Consider the following 19,763-nt stretch of genomic DNA (forward strand, 5'->3'; position numbering starts at 1 on the left):
TTTTTTCCCAAATGTTCCACTGATTTGGACTGCCCAGGGGTGCTGACAGCCCATCCAAATCCACAGGAGCTCTGTAAGAGTGAAAGTCTGAGCTAATCATCTGCACCACGAGGGAAGGAAGACAAAGTTCAGGCCAGCCTTATTTTGCCAACTGCAGAACATTCCAGCTGTCTGAACTGTTTACAAGTCAGAAACACAGTTGATATAGATTATCCCAGATGGCACATATCATTGAATTATTTATTTTTAAATGAATAACTACAGAACTACATCCATGGGAAGTATTTATAGTGCACACAGTTCTTTGAAAGAGCTCCCCAGCTTGGCAGTCTGTCACATGTACGAAGCACATGGTGATTAAACCCAGAGTCAGAGGCAGTAATTGCAGTAATTGCAAGTTACATCCCTTCAGGAGGTTACAACAGAGCTGCTATCGGGGCATCAGCTCTCTTTTAGCAGAGACACTAAAGGTACAAGTAGCAGATCAGACAAAGTTCCCAGCTTAAGTTCAGATTAATATACTTTCACTACCTAAAATGAACATTTTCTTCTCAACATTCTTCTTTGCTTCTCTGGCATTCTTGCCAGCCAGAACTTCTAAAGTAGTTACTAAAAATAAGGTTCTGAGTGTCAGTGTTCTGTTCAAGTATGAGATCTGTAAGCTAAGCCAGACTGTCATCCTTCACTGTGTTACACTTGGCTTTTGGACACAGTTTTCTTTACTAAGAGTAAAAACACCCAGAGTGAGATTTTTACTTTCTTTAATTTAAAGATTGTATTACAGAAAAGTTTAAGTAAGGAATCCTTATAAGGATTAACTCTTGACACAATATATTGCCAAGATACAGTGTAGCTGCAAGGGCTCCAGGTGAACCTTCATATAAGTTGCTTTCTTACATACACAGTCGCTGAACAACATAAATTGTATTCCCCATCTGCAAGAGAAGACAGTGGTATTGAACAGTCCTTTCAGCAGTGTGTTCTGGTTTTCCCAAATTAGAAACACGCCGTATTAAAACTGTAAAATCCTACTACACAGAAAGGTGATAGAGATGAACTTTCTAAAGATTGCAACTGATGAAACATTAAAATGAAAACTAAGGAGTGTTGATTATGTAAAATGGTTTCTCTTTTACTGGCAGGTCAAATATACTAAGAAACATACAAATCTTTTGATAATCTAATTCCAGATGAACTCAAAACACTGAAGAAACATACACAGGCTAAGAGAATTCAATACTGTTCCAAGGCACTTACTGAATCTCCATGACCAGATGAAAACCAGAACAAATCAGGTCTGACAATTAAACAGTATATAATATAAAAATAACCTTTTGCTTACAATTTACAAAATGCATTACAATCTTTATCTCTGCTAACCTGCAATTCTGGCTGTGTGTGTCCAGCAATTTTTGTAAAAAACCCCAGAAACTATTTTCTAAAACTTCAGGGCAAATAACTTACAAATAAGGTACACAAAAATTTAGATCATGCAGAGATTTCTTACATCTTCTGTTAATATTTTATGATTGTAACTTTATCAAATTATATACTTACTTGCCCTGTACATATACAAAATAATGCATACATGGTAATCAAATGTTAGCAAAAAGTAGTCCATAAACACAATCTGTCAAAAGTATTACTATATTAACATATGTCTACAAGCAGCGTGTAACAGGGTTAAAAGACATTAAGGCAATAATACTTGAAGTTACAAAATAAATCATATGTAATACTTTCTCCTAAGTGTAGTAAGGCAGGTAGATGGCCCCAGCAAAAGGTTGTAATACTGGAATCCACTGTTGTGAACCATGTGTCAGGCTTTGCGTGGGATGCACTGCAAGGATGTACCATTGATAGTTAGATCTACACTGCTCTGTGTTAGTCGCCCCCCAGGAAAGTGGAACACTATTTCTCTAGTTCAGTGGCACTTGAGTTTTCCAGTATAATTTATTGATAGTATGTCCATTGGTTCTTGGATCATGTCCATTCTGAGGGTGGCTCTCTTGGTCCCCTGGGCTTTGCACAGCGGTTACCAAAACCTGAGGAAAGAAATGTATTTGATACTTCTGTCTGCTGGGACAGCACAGGCTCACAAAGGCTGGCAGCAGTCAGAAGATCACTAAGACATGGCTTCAGCTCTTACAGAATACATTTACTCTCAGGGCTAGAAAACAACTTTGTAATACAAGGAATTCTGAAGGCACTCTGGCCTATTTGTATTACATTATAGTTCAGTACTTAAACCTCACTGGAAAGTACTTTTCATTAAATACAGTATTACAGCCTTTATTATATTTTTTTTCCTCCTTCTCAGCATACCTAGGCTGTTATCAGGTATTATTTTTGGAAATTTTCAAAAATGCACAAAACTTTACAAAAATTATGACCCATTTGACAAATTCTATATTTTATACAATTCAGCTTTTTTTCAAAGTGAAGAATTATTTAATCATTTATTCTGGGGAAAACTTCTTCAGCACTGCTGAAGAGACCAGGCAGCTTATTTGTCTGGGTTCTGCATCTCAGTGAGTTGGAGAGTGGCAGCAGTAGCAGCTATCCAAACCAGTACTGACAGTGAATCCCCTGTTGAAGTCATCTAGTGATTATATTTCAAAAGAATTGTAATTACCAATATCTGTTACTTCTGCAGGAAATTCTGAAATTTGACCTCTTGTGTCAGTGGAACCAGAGAAAGCAATCTGAGGTAAAGTGTCAGTTGGTGTTTTGTTGCTTCGTTCAGGACGATCTAGAAAACACACAGACCCCTCACTGTAACATCCACTTAGTCACCACTGTGGCAACGCCACTTGTCATGACAGCCCAGAAAACAACTGGCAGCAAATATCATTTACAAAAATAAAGCTTTGAAAGACAATTTCTCATTTCCTAAAAGTGAAACTTGAAAATTGTTTACGAAGTAAATATTCAGTGACAGCAACGTATTCCTGCTTTCCATATCTGGATTATTTTGTATTAGTTTGTATGGATAGCTGAAATCCCACATAGCATCTATTTATAGCAAAAGCTCACAGTGCCATTTAATACAGCAACATAAAGTCTTCAGTTCATGTTCTTTCTAAACTAAAGGTGCTTAGACATCATAGATAACAATATATTTAGTATAATACAAGTGAAGTACATGTTCAGTAACAGCAACATATTCCTAAACTAAAGGTGCTTAGACATCATAGATAACAATATATTTAGTATAATGCTAGTATACTTGACAATATACTTAGATACCTTCAGAGCAAACACCAAGTTCAGTAGGAAAAATGTATTTACAAGTATACTTAGATACCTTCAGAGCAAACACCAAGTTCAGGCAAATTTTTGTTCAGTAGGAAAAATGTATTTTGAAAAAAAAAAATTAGAAAAGCTTCCACCACTTACCAGGTAGTATAGGTGAAGTTGTTTTCAAACCCTGTTAATGAGAAATATATAAAATAATTACACAGACCACTTCCAGAAAGTTAAAAGAAACACAGAAATTTAAGATTATGAAAACATCACCAAAATCATGTAACTTTCATGGAAATGGTAATTTACCTCGACATTTTTGACTTGACTCAACACTGAAAAAATGCTACAGTAGTTAGTATAAGAATTTACTATTAAAACCTTAGCATTTAATAAAAATTTGAAAACATGACACTGCAACTTATTTAGGTAGGTTTGTTTTCACACTATATTTACAGTCCCTGAAAATTCACATCTATCTTTTTTGTCATATTTTTAAGTGAGATACTGGGAGCACATGAAAAAAAGGGACAAATGTAAAAAGGACTTATATGCTTTTAAAGTTTTGTCAGTTGTTCATGCAGGATGACTGTGAGCTGGATGAGAGAAAAGTGAAATCTGATGGGCAAAATGGTTTGTTTAAAATAAATATGGATGTAAGGGAAAACCATTTTCAGGCAGCAAAACAGGTTGCCCATAAAAAGTGTCCATCCCTGGAGGTTCTCAAGACCTAGCTGGAAAAATCCCTCGTTAGTCTGGAGTGAGGCCCTGCAGAAGTTTAGATGAGAGACTGCTGTTCTCTTCCAGTCTGAATTGGGCTAAGATCTATTTAAGGGCAGACAGCAAGCTCCCTAAAAGCAGCATATTTACACTCTTAAGGCCATAGTTTAACATATATTTTGGAGTACTCCTTTTAAAAACATTGCTGACCTTAGAAAAACAGATCATTTTCTTGGAAAGAAAACATACTCTTCATGTCAATTCAGCAGCTCAGGCAGAGGAAAACCCGGCCAGTTGTTGATGACCAACAGCTGCAACTTCTCACAAGTATGGATTTTACTTTTTGTTGTAGGTCCCAACCAGACCAGGAATGAGTGATGAGTACAGACTTGTCTGCTGCACTTACTGGGGAGGCTGTGTGCTCAGGCAGGTGCTGGTCACGCAGCACGCTCCACTCCGACTGCGCAGCCACAGCTGGCTTCAGCAAGGGCGTGCCTAGGAAGAATTACATCAGCTCAACACACTTCACATCTCCTCATGATGAGGCATTAGTACACAGCATTAGAAATGTGCTCTAAACTTTTTTTTTTTAGATTAAATGCCTGTAAAACCAGAAAAATCTCTTTACATGAAAAGTGCTCCAAAAAAGGCAAAATGCCACAATCTAACTCAAAGCACAAGAGTACAGTGCTTGCATTATGGATGTTCATTTTGTTCCTTTGGGGGTTCCTAATCAACCAGGGGAATTGGCTTCCTTTTCAAGGACAATTTAGAACTTCTGTTACATCAGCTGGGCAGTGATAGTATGTATTTTTCAGATCTCCTAAGTAAACATACAAGTCAGGACAGCCACACCTGTCCTTATTGACATTGTGCAAAAAAGACAAAATAGAAGTGGTTTTAAGTGATTCCAGTCCTGGAGAGAGATTTTAAAAGAAAACAGCTTTGTTCCTTGTGCGGTCACAGAAAAGCAACAGGTCCATGATATCCAAAGAAAGGATCACTTTGACTCTGAACTACCTATGCTTATGTGCTCAAAGAACACATTTACAAAACTTCAGTGTTTTCCTGATGAAAATATTTAGATTTAGGCCCAACTTTTTTTTAATTTCAAAATGGCACTAAACAAAGTCTCAGTAAATAATTATATCATTTTAGGTTTTTTGGAAGGTACCAAGCATAAACCTAATTTATCACTTCATTTCAATTCATCTGTTTTGTGTTCTGCCATTACTAGCTTGATGAATGAACTATGCCAATAGGAGCACATCATAAGTGTCAGCTTTCTCTTGCAGTTACCCTTTTGACACAAAGAGTGAACTAGATTAAACTTGACTAACTGGGCTTGTTCACTCCATGCAGTGCAGAATGAAGTGTCATCATCTTTCCTTTGCCCAAGAAAGGGGATCAGATAAACACTGTTCATGTGCATACTCACTCCCTACCTGGGAGCAGTAGCAAACTAAAATAGCTGGGAAATTCCCTAACCATACTGCATTTCCCCACTGTATCATCTCATTTCCATACCCTTCAGACTGAAAACCAGCTCTACTACTATTGAAGCCCCCAATTACTTAAATATCATATAACACCATATTTAGTCAGAAAATGAAAAATAATTTCTCTGTGTTCAAGGGTGTGGAAAAGTTAAATCCCAAAATAAGCCACTGCACATGCTAGATTTCATTCAATTTTACAATTGTTCCAACAGACTAACCAAAAATCAGGGGTACTCAAATACAATACTGACAAGCTCTTCACATTTTATCTCCAATTGCCACCAAACATCAAAAACTCACTCTGTTCACTTGCTAATACAAACGATTCTGGTGTTCTTTCTGGGAGCGGGGGAGAGGAATCTTCACTAGCATCAGCATCTAAATCAAATATGACATTTAGATAAGTTAAAATACATAGATTTTTCTCCTAGACTTTTAGAAGTTGATTTTTTCATATATGTTATAATCCTAAACTTGGTATAGTATCTAAAGCAAACGAAAAATTTGCTGTAAGTATTATAAAACATTTTGGTTTACCACACTAACACTGTGGAGCAACTTCATCTAACAACAATAACTTCACATTAAGGGCATAGGATCAGTTTGTGTGTTATGCAAGCAAGAAAACAAAAACATTTTCAGTCTAAATAATTCAAAGGAAAAAACCCCTAAGTAATTCAAATGAATACTTTTTGTTCATTCTTTCAAGTCTCAGTTTTGCTTACCAAATCCATGTTGAACCCACTGGCTCCCATACCACTGACATGGTTAAACAGCCTGGTGCAAGGTTTACTGGGCCAAAGGGCAAACAGGAGCCAGAGGAGACGGCTACTGTTGGTGCCAGTACCACATCCTGTCCCCAGCCTGTCCCCTCTCACCTCCCAGGAGTGCACTAACACGAGCTATTCTGGCAGCAAAAGCCCTGCTCTGACCCACTAAGAAATTTGGAGTAGTAATTAAAGGTTTAAAGCAATTTAAAGTAGCTGCTGCCATAAGAAATCTCATCTGACAACTGTACTCTGCGCAGGATTCAAAAATACAACATTTCAACTAATAAAGACGTGAAGCTTGAGCTGCCAGCATCCCCAGCTGCTGCAGGGACAGAATTCCATCAAGTTCTACAAGCCATCATCTTCCAAGTGACTTCTGAGACCTGCTCCATCTCAAGTTTACATACAGCACAAGAAAACCTTCATTATCAGAAAGAGCCTCTATAAAACCATCAAATAAAGTCACCATGGATCTGCACTAACTGAAAGTGAGTTTTTAGGGTTTTGTTTAGGTGTTGTTTCTGGTTTATTGTTCTCTTTGTTTTTTTCCTTTTACCTCAGGGTACAACTACTTTTCACTTCATTTGAATGAAAAGGAGGATTTAAGTGTGTGGTAAGATCATGCACAGCAGCAGTTATGGTTAGGCAATTAGGGTGCTGCTAAGTTCACAGACAAGTTTCACTGGTGATTGCAGCCACATTCCCAGCTGCAGACAGAAGAGTCCTGAGCCAGTATGAAAATGAGAAAGCCACTGTAAACAGGGTTTAGGATCACTGGTGCAAAGCAATCTAACCCTACATTCTTGAGTCCCAGAGGGATTACAAGACCTACAACCAGAATGTAAAATGGGAAGTGTTCATGATCAAACAGGGAACAGATACACCCTTATTAACATGAGATAAATGATAAGAAAAATTACTGTTAGAATTTTAATAAATTCCTGTGAAATCATCAACATACCAGCAGCAAAGGGCTGTACTGTTATTTCAAGACGTTTCTGATACACAGTTACATGAAACAAATTCTAGAGTGACATTTCTCCAATTCTTTATCATATTTATGACATATCACTTATTTTATTTGCATGTTCTTACAGCATCTACATAGTGAGATGCACAGAGAGGTGATAATTTCCAAACAGTGACAAACAATGATTGCTCTGGGAAAGCAGAAAAAATTCTGCCTAAAAGGAAAAATACAATAGCCTGCAAATCTATAAAACAAATCCAAGAACTGCTTGCAAAATTGAAATAACTATGACAAAAGGGCTTTGTCAGCTCTGCAGCGCATCTTTTAAGTCACAGTGTTAAAAATATACAGGTATGTGCAAGTATTGTCCTGTGTTTACACAATCTAAACCAAAATCTATAGATCTATGGGTACATATCAATATCTATAGCTCTACATCAAGATCTACAGAAACAGATTGTTTTTACGGCTGCAAAACAGTCCACATCTCTGGATATATGACTTTTGGTGAACATTCAGTTCACAAAGCCAGTACTTGCAATTCAGCTGGTTCTGCATCTTGCATCATACACTGAGCCCCATTTCACTTCAGAAGGTCATGAAGTCTGCACAGACTCCTGAGGTGAGGCCATCACTGTAAGCAACTCCAAGCACAGGAGTCTGAGCTGGATCCAGAAGTTCATGTTCTTCCTTCAGCTCCACAGCCTCACTTCTTGTTTTGTTGGGCTTTGCACAAGCAGTTGCCAAGGCCTAATCTCTTCTTCCCTGCTCTATCCTCCATCTGCTCTAAGTGTGCCAGCCTGACTGAAATGTGCACTTGCATGTTATGGGACCCTTTTGCCTTCAATAAGTGATGTTCTAACTTGCAAACTTTTGCAAAAAAAAACAAACCTCAAAGTAGTAAAATATAAAAAGCCACTAAATAAATTTCAAAGTGCTAATAAAGCATAACTTGGATTTTCAGATGAACAGCTGTATTAGCTTGTCACCCCCAGCCATGTACAGAAAAAGAGGAAAGCACAGCTAAATATTTACAACACTATTAAAATGCAGAAGCCAAATCATGAGCAACTTCAAAGAGCAACGCAGTGAATGAGGTTACATCTACATTTTTAGGAACAGCACATCAACCAATAAGCATGAAATTGTTATGTATTTGCACAAGCCTGTTGAAAATGCTTTGACTAGTCAACCCCCAATTATTATAAACACTTCCATGAAACTGGGCATAGAGAAAAAATATGCACCAAATAATAACACAGAAACCTACAATCACATACAAACCTACAGGAACGCATTATAAATAAAACATTAAACAAATGCTCACAACAAAGCTCACAGTACAGCTTTTGAAGCAGCTAATCATGGTCCATAGCACTTTATACCAAAAACAGCTCACATGCAAATTGAAAGCTGTCAGGAAAAGACTGTGCCCTCTCTGAAGCTGCCATACTGCACTGATTAAATTTACATTTAGAAAATTGTATTGCAAAGAAATTTATGTTGTCCAACTCTACAGATGCAGCTAGATAAAGAGCAGCACTTGTGAACCTCAGTGAAACCTACCTTTGCCATCTTCAGAACATGTTACAGCTGTTAAGTCTTGCCTAGCAATAGACATTGGCAGTACTTTTCTGGCAGAAATGTTTTCAGTATTAGTGGCAGCAGAGACTGTGGCACTTGCGGTTGACACATTGGACGCGCTTTTGCTCATGGCTCTGTCGAAGTCCACCTCATCCGTGTCAGAATCATCTGCATGGAGAGGATTAGTAAAGCAGAGGGGTGCTCGAACAGAAAGAGGAGTATGGTCAACAGTATCACTGGAAGGATGTTCAGCTGGGCTGTTTGAGGCTAGAGAGAGAGTTTTAACACCGTGACACAAGGTGTCTGAAGACAGCTCTTCAGACAGGGACGTGCGCTGTGCATTGTCAGGCCCTTGTAGTGACCATGTGGCGTGTCCCTTTTCTGTCAGAGGCAGACGATCCGGCCTGGGTGGGGCATCAGACACCTGCTGGCCCTGCAGACTTTCTGGTGAAGGTATTAAGGCTGTGTTAGACTGTGGCACGCTGTATTCCATACATGAGTTTTGAGGAGCATCTACAAATGAATCCCCTGAAATCTGTTCCTGTGGCTTAAAGCTCTTCTCAGTTACACAGGATGACACAGGCTTAATTTTAATTGCATGTCCCCTGTTCAACAGGGAGTTCCCATCGAAGCTGCGTGGTCCCTCCTGCAGAGGTACCTTCTTGATCTCAAAACTCAAGTTGCGCTCCAGCCTCTTCTCCGTGTGTTCGCTGGGTTCGTTCTTCCCTGAATGTTCTGTGGATTTATTATAATTCTCGTTGAGGTCTGTTGAATGCTCTGATGAAACCATGTGCAAAACTGGCTTTGGATGGTATCTGTCATTGTCCTGCCACACTGTAGTGACTGTTGGATAAGCTGATGGGGGAGATGGTGTTAGGATTGGTGGTACTGGCTGAGGCTCTGGAGGCTGCAAGATTTCTTCTTTAGCATCTCCTTCTACAAGGCAACTGCAAAACAACCAAGACACAATTGTCTAAATTTTCTGGATTTTGACAAGATTTTAGCTGTCTATCCATCTGCCACTGCAGTAGTTAATGCTGTAACACCAGTATCAAACTCCACACAGTTTCCATTGCACACAGAAAATGGTTATAGAATATGACTAGTGGGGTAGGCAAGAATTAAGTCAACACACTCAAAATGTCTTTCAGAATATCACAAGGACATTCATTCAGGCCACAACTAATCCTCACTAATAGTTCAAAGATTGCTCACATCCTTTCCCAGAAGCATTTTGCAATGACATTGCAAGATAGGCCCTCTTGTGGCAGCATTTCACTACTTTTTTCCTTAAGTGGCTCTGAGAAACTTGACATATGGAATTCAAATTTCAATAAAGCCAAGAAAGATTTCTTTTAAAAAATCCTTACAGCCCACTTAACATTGAATATCTTACTTCAATTTTATTTTTCTGAACATGCTCAAGAGGATTTTATTTTTATGTTTGTGTATTTGATAGTCTTGGCTTAGTTGCAAACCAAATTTAGCTGACATGAGGTATATACAACATAAATATTTCCAGTAGACTTTATGATTCAAATTACAGTGCATATTAGTGAGACCACAGCACTTGTAATTGCGGTTCATCTCAAGCTACTTAAAAGGAGAAGTTCTTCAAGGATATGGGGTCAGATTAGATGCAGAGTTGTTGACTACAAATTCTTAGCACAACTGATGAAGGCATTTTTAGAATTTTCATGCCTTTAAAAATCCAGGATGACCCACCAAGCTCAAGAGATGGGCCCATGAGAACATCATCACAAAGCCAAGTGCAAAGTGCTGCACCTGGGTTGGGGCAACCCCTGGCATCCATACAGACTGGGGGTTGAACAGACTGGGAGCAGCCCCGGAGAAGGACTTGGGGGGCTGGTGGAGGAGAAGCTGGACATGACCCAGCAGTGTGCAGAAACCAACCCACAGTCCAAAAACCAACCATGTCCTGGGCTGCATCCAAAGCAGCATGGCCAGCACATGGAAGGAGGGAATTCCACTCTGCCCTCATGAGACCCTCCAGCACAAGAAGAACAAGATTGTGCAAGAACTCTGTCTACAAGAGAAAGGACAGGCTGTCATTATTTGTCTCATGCCCCGTAATGAGCAAAATCAAAGTACTACTTTGGCTTCCCTGCTTCCAAACCATGCCTAAGAAGGACTCAGCAAGTGCAAATTCTTGAGACTATTGTGACATATAGGAAAAAAACCCAAAACAAAAAAAGCCCAAAGACTGTTTCATAATGGAGTCTTGTAGGGAAGTAAAAGCACACCTGACTTGGGACAGGCCACAGCATGTGTTTCATCCTTGTGACTTTGTTAGCACCAAGCCATAGCAGAATGGGTTGCAGAACTAAAATCTTTATACAAGAGATTCCATGCTAAAGAGATCCTTTGGATTCTCAGTCTGTGAAAATCCTAACCCCCTGAAGTACTACAACAGCTTCCAAACTATCTTCTACAAGTTCCTGTATTTTTGTATCTGGGAAACCCGAGGTCCCCTTGCAGTCCTGGTTGATCCCTTCCAATCTCTGCCTGACCCCTCTCACAAAGAGTTGGGCCTCACATTCCTTCTCTTCCTCTCCTCCCTGCACTTGTATATTGCTGTTTTTCTTTACATTAAAACAGAAGAAATACAAAGTACATCAAAGCAATTGAACTGAAGTGACTTGGAAACTCTTGCCTCCAGTTGTTGAAAAATAAATAAGCTTGAGAATAAGTTGTTTGCCTGAATTAGTAAAGACAGGAAATAGGGGGACGTTAGTCTCATTCCAATTGAATACACACTAAGGACAAGAGAATTCCCTCCTCTAGGATTTCTCTCCTCTGTTCCATATGGGGAGGGGAACACATGGAGGGAGACAGTGAGTGCACTTGCACAAATGTTTACATGCCCCCTTTTACCAGCAGTGGTGCTCACTAGTAATCTCCACTAAATCCTCCTACTGAAAATCATGGTTTTCCCTTATTGACCTGATTTTCCTGACCCAGAGTTATTTGCAATCAGTAAAACTAATTCCTTATCTGGCACAGACTTAACATTACTCATTACAATTAGCTAAAGCATCAAATTAGCATTAAACTAGGTATAACAAGGATATAGGTCCACAATGCCAGTCAAAATTCATGAAGTTCTTCACCAATTACTGGTCAATAAAATCACTGTACCCTTTGATCCACTGGCAAACAGAGCCTCACACTTATTCAAACAGTTCCTTTAGATGTATCCATAGAACTGATGATACAGGAAATGCTGCACAAATCAGCAGCCCAAAAGTTGATTAAACAACTTCCTCCTACACTTCTCAACAGAACTACTACAATGTTCCCCATTACATTTGAAGTTAAATGTCACTTCTTTCTTAGATGAGAGCTTACAGTGAAGAAATGAGAAATTATTTGTCAAAAATCATTCTTTGCCTTATCAATATTGAAGGATATCTGTGCTCAGAAACTGAGATGTCCAAATAGCAGTCTAATGTATTTTTTATCTTTAAATTAGGAAATAAATCCCAATAGGCAACATTTTTCTATTTTACTGATATTTTTAATATCACTATTTCACATGTTCTGCATTGCAAATAATGTTTCTGTTCATTTTCATACAGCAGAAATATTAGGATATTAACACATTCAGAAGATCTCTGGTAGTAGTTTTTTCTAAAAATCTTGTGAATCTTGGGCATTTTGGGCTGCTGCATAATGCTGTCTTTGGGCATGTCCTTCAGCAGCTGTGCTCCACAGACATTTCTGCTCCCAGAGGCAGAAAATTATCTGAAAATGAGCTACAAATACTGTTGAAAACAACAGGAGAAAGTAAGACCAGATTGATTTAAAATACCAGGAAACTCACCCAAAGCTCATCAAAGAGGATATTGAGACAGAAAAGAGTCAGAGAACCAAAGAAAGCCAGGCCATTCAAGTAAGAGAAGAAAGCTTCCCTGTATTGCACCTTTAAATCAACACAGGCTTGCAAAACCTCACAGTGTGATAAAAAATAGAAAGCTTTGTCATGACTCAGCCTCCAAGCGCCTCTTGAGACACAACTGCTCCTGATTATCTTAGAGTGCCACTGCCTTGGCACTTCCTCATTTACAGCTGGATATGGAATTCCCCTGGGAGATCAAGGCAGCTTTTTCATACACTCTTATTGCCACACAGCTGATGCAGTGCCCTAGTGCCAGTGGCTTCTCGGGTGTCAGGTAAACCATGAATTAGGCAAAAACACCTTTTTAAAATTATTTGTCATAGTTACAATTACACACAATTTGCCAAAAGTACTAGAATTGGTTAAAAAAAAAAAAGCCTTCCCACAGCTTCAACCAAAAATGTATACATGAAAAAAGGCATTTATTGCTTTCTCTGCAATACATAACTTTTTAGAATGTTTTAGAATCTAATCCATTCTACTCCTAATGGAAAAGAGCTACATTACTAAAACTGCACACAATGGGTTCAGATTTAAATGAAACTTGGCCAGTGTTCAAAAGAAAAAAAGCCTTAAGTAATCCATGGTTATTCTATGCAGCATACTGTAGGGTATTTCAAATAAAAGAGAGTGATGCCAAGGTCATGGAATGCAGCTGATATGAACAGCCAAAAATAGATACCAAGCTCTACATCCTCCCTTGTAATTAAAATAGGAAAATTAAACTCAACATAAGCAGGCTGAAGCTAGACAACCACACTATTCTACTTCAGCACGTTGCAAAAGCACTACAAATAATTTATATAAAAGTACAATGAATTAATAAAAATAACCAGCTGGTGAATTTATCTCTTAAAATTTACCTACCAAGGCTCTTTAGTTTTTCAATTGTGGCATACAAGTTAGAGACAGTTTAAGAAGGAACACCCATCAATGAGTTTTGTCTTAGCTTTGCAGGAGACAGAGATGGTTTGCAGGGCTTGAATGAACCAGAGTAACACATAACCCTGGAAATGTATTTACTATCATTAGACTGAAGTTGGAACAGAATCTGATGAGAAGTTAAACTGCTACAGTATTTCACCTTTTCACCTTCAGACAGCAGCACACAGCTCTTCATTACACTGCATACAAAAAAGCTGCTAAATCATCTTTGCTTTTTATGAGTTTATGTCTAAGTTTATGCTTTGATTTCAAACTGCATTTGAACTTGAAAAGAACTTTTTGTAACCAAGCCTGACTGAAATAAACCACTTCTTTCCCCTATACTTTAGAATCAACTACTAAGCACACAAATATTTCACAGACTGATACTCAAAAGTATTAAGATGCTCCCTCTGAATTCTGACACAGTCACCTAAAGTCAAGTACAGTCTTAAACTGTAAACTTAAAACTTAAGTTTTGTGCAGTCTCATAGCTAACAAAGTTAAACCTTACTTATGCCCTCTTCCTACCTTAACCTGAAAATAATGCAAACGTATCTAACAAAGACTTTCCATGCCCTCAAGTCCTCTAAAGGGAGGTGACTTCCACAAGAAGTGATGATCAACTGCCAAGCCAAGCAATTTCTAGGATAAGGTGCTGGTGTTTGCACTAATGAGTTGTTCTTGTTTACCTCTGTAATAATCAAGGAGTAATATTAGACTTTTTTTTATGTTGACATCAAATGGAGAGAGACATTAAGCTAAATTACTACACTCACAAGCAAATTTAATTACATTAAAGCATTACATGGTGATAAAAGATTGGAAGGCAATACAGTTCCAAACCTCTGCAAAACAAGCACAGCTAGATGCTTCATGGCAACCTAAGCAAACAAGGTACCAATTTAATACCAACATAATAATGATATCCTAAAGATACTTCTAACTTCCAAGAAGACAAAAAAGCAGCCTAGAAAGTATCACTACATGCCCAGGCCAAAGCAAGTACTAAAATGATTAACTATACCTCTCTCTGAGTAAGCTTCCTACCTGCATGGTAAAAGTGTTTAGTGACATCTCATCCTTAGCACAGACAAGAGCTACCTGGTATTAACTGCACTTTCAGAAGAAGAGATCCTAAAGTCTAAAGATGATCCTGAGATGTTTTCATTAGAACATTACAAACAGAACAAGAGAGAGTTGGAAAGCCACCTTCACAGAAAAATTGTGCCATGACCCGAGTGGTTTTCCAGTGGAAGGGGCTGCAGAGATGTCACCATCTCATCCAGCAGACTTGGGGCTGTCTATGATACTAACAAGTATCACAGACATTATTGTCTAAGCAAACATGGCTTAGTCCAGCAACAATATGGAAAACAAGCATCCTGAGGCCAAGAAAAAAAAATCTCAATTTTTTTCCTGCTCATTCAGGATCACCTCAGGCAAGTTCACCTGAAACCAAGCTTGCCCAAGGTACTCTGCACTGTCAGTTCCCATAACCCTTCTTGCTTTAGAAAAAGCAAATGTTAAACCTTCCCTTAAAAAATGCAGCTTGATTTACTAAATACACATTATAAAGCCATGTACAACATAGGTTATAAAGAATTTTAAAGCCTTATTTCTTTTCAAAAATAGTAGCTTCAGCAATTTGCTTGTAACTTCTTCCAAGACAGAGCATTTAAAACTCAAGTACACATTTGGCTGGCAACCTAAAAATGTTTCCTTGTGCATATGGGAATTAAATTAAAATGTTTCCCTGATTCTGCTCTCCCATCCTCTCCAGGAAAAGGATGTTAATCTATGCCAAAACATCCACAATACACAAAACCTGGCTCTATGTCCTGACTGAATCAGGCTGTAGATTTGTAAAATTACCCCCCACATCAAGAAAAAATCATGCTCATTAGTGGGTATTTTGAACAGATATGACTGATAGCAAATAAAGTCTTTCCTCAGAAGCATCTTCCAGGAGGAGTTTAATTAATTGTTTTTAAAGAATAATCTCCATTTTAGAAAGACAACAACTTTGTTAAAAGCTTCCATTTATTCACCTCTAAGAAATCAATCTGCCTGCCACTGCTGGCAGATGGGAAAGTATGATTTTATAGAAACAGGCCCAAAAAAACCCCAGGCTTTAAGGAGAGATTAAAAGATTTTAACTTAATGCAGCAAGTAAACAACAATGCAGCGCAGATAAGACAGATGTGTGCTTAAACATGAATTAAGTGAATTATACATATGTCAATATTACATTAATATATAAAAATGATAATAACTAAGGTACACCTGAGATTATGTCAAGGAACACTAGGAAGGAAATAATCTCTTGGACAGAAATCAGATTTCTAAACTCAGTGATGAAGTTCCAAGAGCTTGGAAGTCATCATGAACACAGGGTAACTGACTCCTCTGTCATCATCTTAATCTACATAATTGAATACAATGACATTACCATCAATCTGAACAAGGTAAAAAATACATTGCCTACATAGCACCAACCATGGAATTTGTTTGTAAAAAGCCCTAACCTACTTCCACCTCTTTCTTTATTTTAAAGGAACTATATTTTACTTTGCCTAAATGTTACCCAAGAATATCACCTGGCTGGTGGTTCCTTGGTTTGACAACTTTAGGAAACCCAAGTGCTCACCTTATGTCTGTTTAACTACAGGCAATGTAAGACAGGCAAGATCACCTGCCAAAGACCACTACAAGCTCTGCACAACCAGCTGGGGGCCTTGGACACCTCGCTCAGGGAATTGCTTCTTTAGCTGTCTTAACACTTGGGTTGGGTACCCATTTTAGTCTGATCAATCTGTTAGTTCAGATTTACTTTTAGCTTCTGTAAAGCTGAGCCTAAGCATTTTTAAGAGGTAGAGAAGATTTTCCTCTGCTGAATGAAAGGATTGGTGAGACCAGTTCTTCTCAATAATAACAGCATTTGGTTGCCATACTCTAGTCTAAAACAGGATTTGTCTGAGATTTTTCTAGAATAAATGAGGATGTTTCATTATGGTTTTCTCTCCAAAAAGGAGGGTTCAGTCATTATTTGAGGCTATTTGAGGTTTGTTTTGCTACTATCACCTAGCAGAATTAAAACACAAGTAGATCTAACAATTCTGACTAGTAAACATGTCTATGCACAGATAATCATTGCAAGGTTGGTATATTTACACACAGACTTCACAAAAATATTGTAGCTTACATTTAGTCAATTATAAGACTTCTATTTGCATTATGTGATATGTATATTGATATATTGATATATTCATCTTAAGTCTTTATAATATCAGTAGCTCAATTCCACTTTTTATTCATCTTTCAACCCAAAATATTAGAGGATCACAGTTAACTACCTGCGGGTCCTTGGAGGCTTTGGTGGAGGAGAATCCTGTTTCTCAGCATCTGAAGAACTGACAGCATTTTCTGTATTATTTTCATCCTGATTAAAAGAAAAAAGGGTATTTTTACTCATGGCTGTACATAGAATATTTGAACTGTGAGGCCCAAAGATCTGTAATGACACTTGGCAGTAACATATAACAATATGACCTATTTTTGTCTGTCATATAGAGACCACTTAGAAAACTCTCTTCTAAATGTAAAAAATTATTTTTCACCTTGTGTATCCAACTTCAAATTTTTCTGACTGAAGATTTTGGTCGGTTTGGCATTGAACAATCCACTAGAGAAAATACTCAAAAGCTGATAGTTTTTAGTAAGCAAGCTCTTGTACACCCTCCCAATTATTCACCTTGAATAATTAAATGAATAATTGGATAATAAAGCATTTCTTTTCCAGTCAGTCTAATTATTTTCACTTGTACAATCACTCCAATGAAGATAAGAATAATCTAGAGTGTTATAAGAAAATGAGAAAGATCTTATTCAAAAGTGTTTTAGATCAATGCGTTAGGAGACAAGTGAGTATCTCCCATTTGTGTGCAGGGAAGTTTAATTTACTCAGCAAAGCATGAAGATTTTAATTTCCCTTTAGGACCTAAAAGATATTTTATATATGTATGTATTTATAAATCCATACACACTTACACATACATAAATGTAAAATATTATTGTGTGTTAACCCTGGCAGGCAGCTAGGCCCTACAAGAGCCACTCTCATTGCTCCACTCCAGCCCTGGAGGGGAAACAGGAATGGCAGGAAAACTCATGGGTCAAGACAAAATTGTTTAGCAGGCAAAGAAGAAGTGGGAGAAGATAAAAAGAAATCAAACAAGCAGTACAAAAGCAATCACTCATAACCTTCCAGAGGTGGGCCTTTGCCAATTCCTGACAGTGCAAACACTGTTCAGCAATAGCTGCAGCATTAGCTACAAACAACCAGCAGCACTGTTTTCACCACAGATCTAAAACACAGCATCCCAAGAGTGGCTCTCAACACTATTTAACTACAACCCAGCCCCTAAGCAAAAATAGGGAAAAAACCATATATGATTAAAAATCAAAGTAGATCATGCAACAGTCTGACATACCATTTCCAAACATGTGCCACAGCCAAAGACCCAACAAAACCAATGAGGACCTTAGTGTTATCTTAACTTTAATGCTTATTTTACCTAAAGACTGTTTTTGCAGGAGTTCTCCTAAAAATCAAAGTAGATAGTGCAACAGTCTAAAGCTGACATACCATTTCCAAACATGTGCCACAGCCAAAGACCCAACAAAACCAATGAGGACCTTAGTGTTATCTTAACTTTAATGCTTATTTTACCTAAAGACTGTTTTTGCAGGAGTTCTCTTTTGGAAAGCAATCTTTAAAAAGAACAACAAATATCCCAAATCTGTGTAATACATTTCAAAGCCCAATACCACATTCAGGCAACAGGGTCTGCTATGCCAGCCTACCTGCTGAGACTGGTGATACAGACTGACCTCCTTCAGTCTTACAGAACAAAAGGGAATTCCCTGTTAAATTTCTGCTTCAGGTGTGATAGTTGCATTTGAATTCAGTGAGCATTTTTTGCTTTGGAAGATAAACTACAAGTTGCCTCAACAGTTAACTAACTTCACCTAAATTTAGATTAATTAGTTATATGTTTTTAACTTCCATTAATTGTCTTAAAAGTTACCATACCACTGCTGGCTACTGCAAAGAGTCTATCATCAAATTCTATTCCTCAGTGTACTAAGTGGAGCTTTACCTGTGAAGGAAAAAATTAACTGTTTTGATCTTTCTTACAGTTTTTCCCTAGCTGCCCCCATTAACTTGCTGTCAAATATAATATTGCACAAGTACTCCAGCAGAAATACCCTATTGTTCCTTAATGAATGCATGGTGTTAGCCCTTTCAGGGAAATTGCACAGGGAGTTCATTGTCCTGTTGACCACTAGCTGTAACTATCAGGGTTTTCTGGAGTAAGATTCAATTAGCAGATAAAAGCCACTCACATTTAAATGAACACCACTGAAGCTCCCAGTGCAGTCAATCAAGGTTGTTTGGTTTTATACAATCAAAGAACAGTTTCTGTAAGAAGGGACCTCCAAAGGCCATTTAATCCACACCTTCCTGCAACGATCAGGGACATCTTTAAAAAGATCAAGTTACTCAGAGCCCTGTCCAAGCTGGCCTTGGCTGTTGTCAGGAATGCCAGGATGGGGCATCTACAGCCTCTCTGGGCAACCTGTTCCAGTGTTTCATCACAAAACATTTCTTCTTGCAATCTAGTCTGAAATTAAAACCATTATGCTTTGTCCTACTGCAACAGGCCCTGATAAAAAAATCTGTCCCCATCTCTCTTATGAGCCCCCTGGAAGGACTGCAAGGCTACAATAAGGTCTCCCTGGGGCTTTCTTTTCTCCAGGCTGAGCAACTACAACTCTCTCAATGTGTTCACCTCTGTGTCCCTCCTCTGGACTCACTCCAACACGTCCCTCCTGTGCAGGGGACCCCAGTACTGGAGGCATCTCCGTGTCCCTTCTCTGGACTCACTCCAACACGTCCCTCCTGTGCAGGGGACCTCAGTACTGGAGGCAGCACCCAAGGTGGGGTCTCGGGCATGGAGCAGAGGGGCAGAATCACCTCCCTTCACCTCTGCCCATGCTGCTTTGGATGCAACTAATGACTGGGGGAAAATATGAATGTGCATAATTTTGGGTTTTTTTGATTAATA

The 19,763-nt window shown here is 38.4% G+C and overlaps 1 protein-coding gene across 1 annotated transcript in view; it reads right to left on the minus strand.

The window, feature by feature from the left end:
- Positions 1-744: 744 nt before the first annotated feature.
- PTPN12 (protein tyrosine phosphatase non-receptor type 12) overlaps positions 745-19,763 on the minus strand; it is a 70,507-nt gene continuing 51,488 nt past the window's right edge. Inside the window, exons 12-18 of the mRNA XM_039723727.1 lie at positions 16,989-17,074; positions 8,772-9,736; positions 5,766-5,843; positions 4,373-4,461; positions 3,400-3,430; positions 2,636-2,752; positions 745-2,045 (exon numbers count right to left, since the gene is read on the minus strand). Coding sequence (XP_039579661.1) covers positions 1,984-2,045; positions 2,636-2,752; positions 3,400-3,430; positions 4,373-4,461; positions 5,766-5,843; positions 8,772-9,736; positions 16,989-17,074 — 1,428 coding nt within the window. The 3' untranslated portion in view covers positions 745-1,983. The remainder of the gene's footprint in view (positions 2,046-2,635; positions 2,753-3,399; positions 3,431-4,372; positions 4,462-5,765; positions 5,844-8,771; positions 9,737-16,988; positions 17,075-19,763) is intronic.

The sequence above is a fragment of the Passer montanus genome, unplaced genomic scaffold, assembly GCF_014805655.1.
Source record: "Passer montanus isolate IOZ18808 unplaced genomic scaffold, ASM1480565v1 scaffold50, whole genome shotgun sequence".
NCBI lineage: Eukaryota > Metazoa > Chordata > Aves > Passeriformes > Passeridae > Passer > Passer montanus.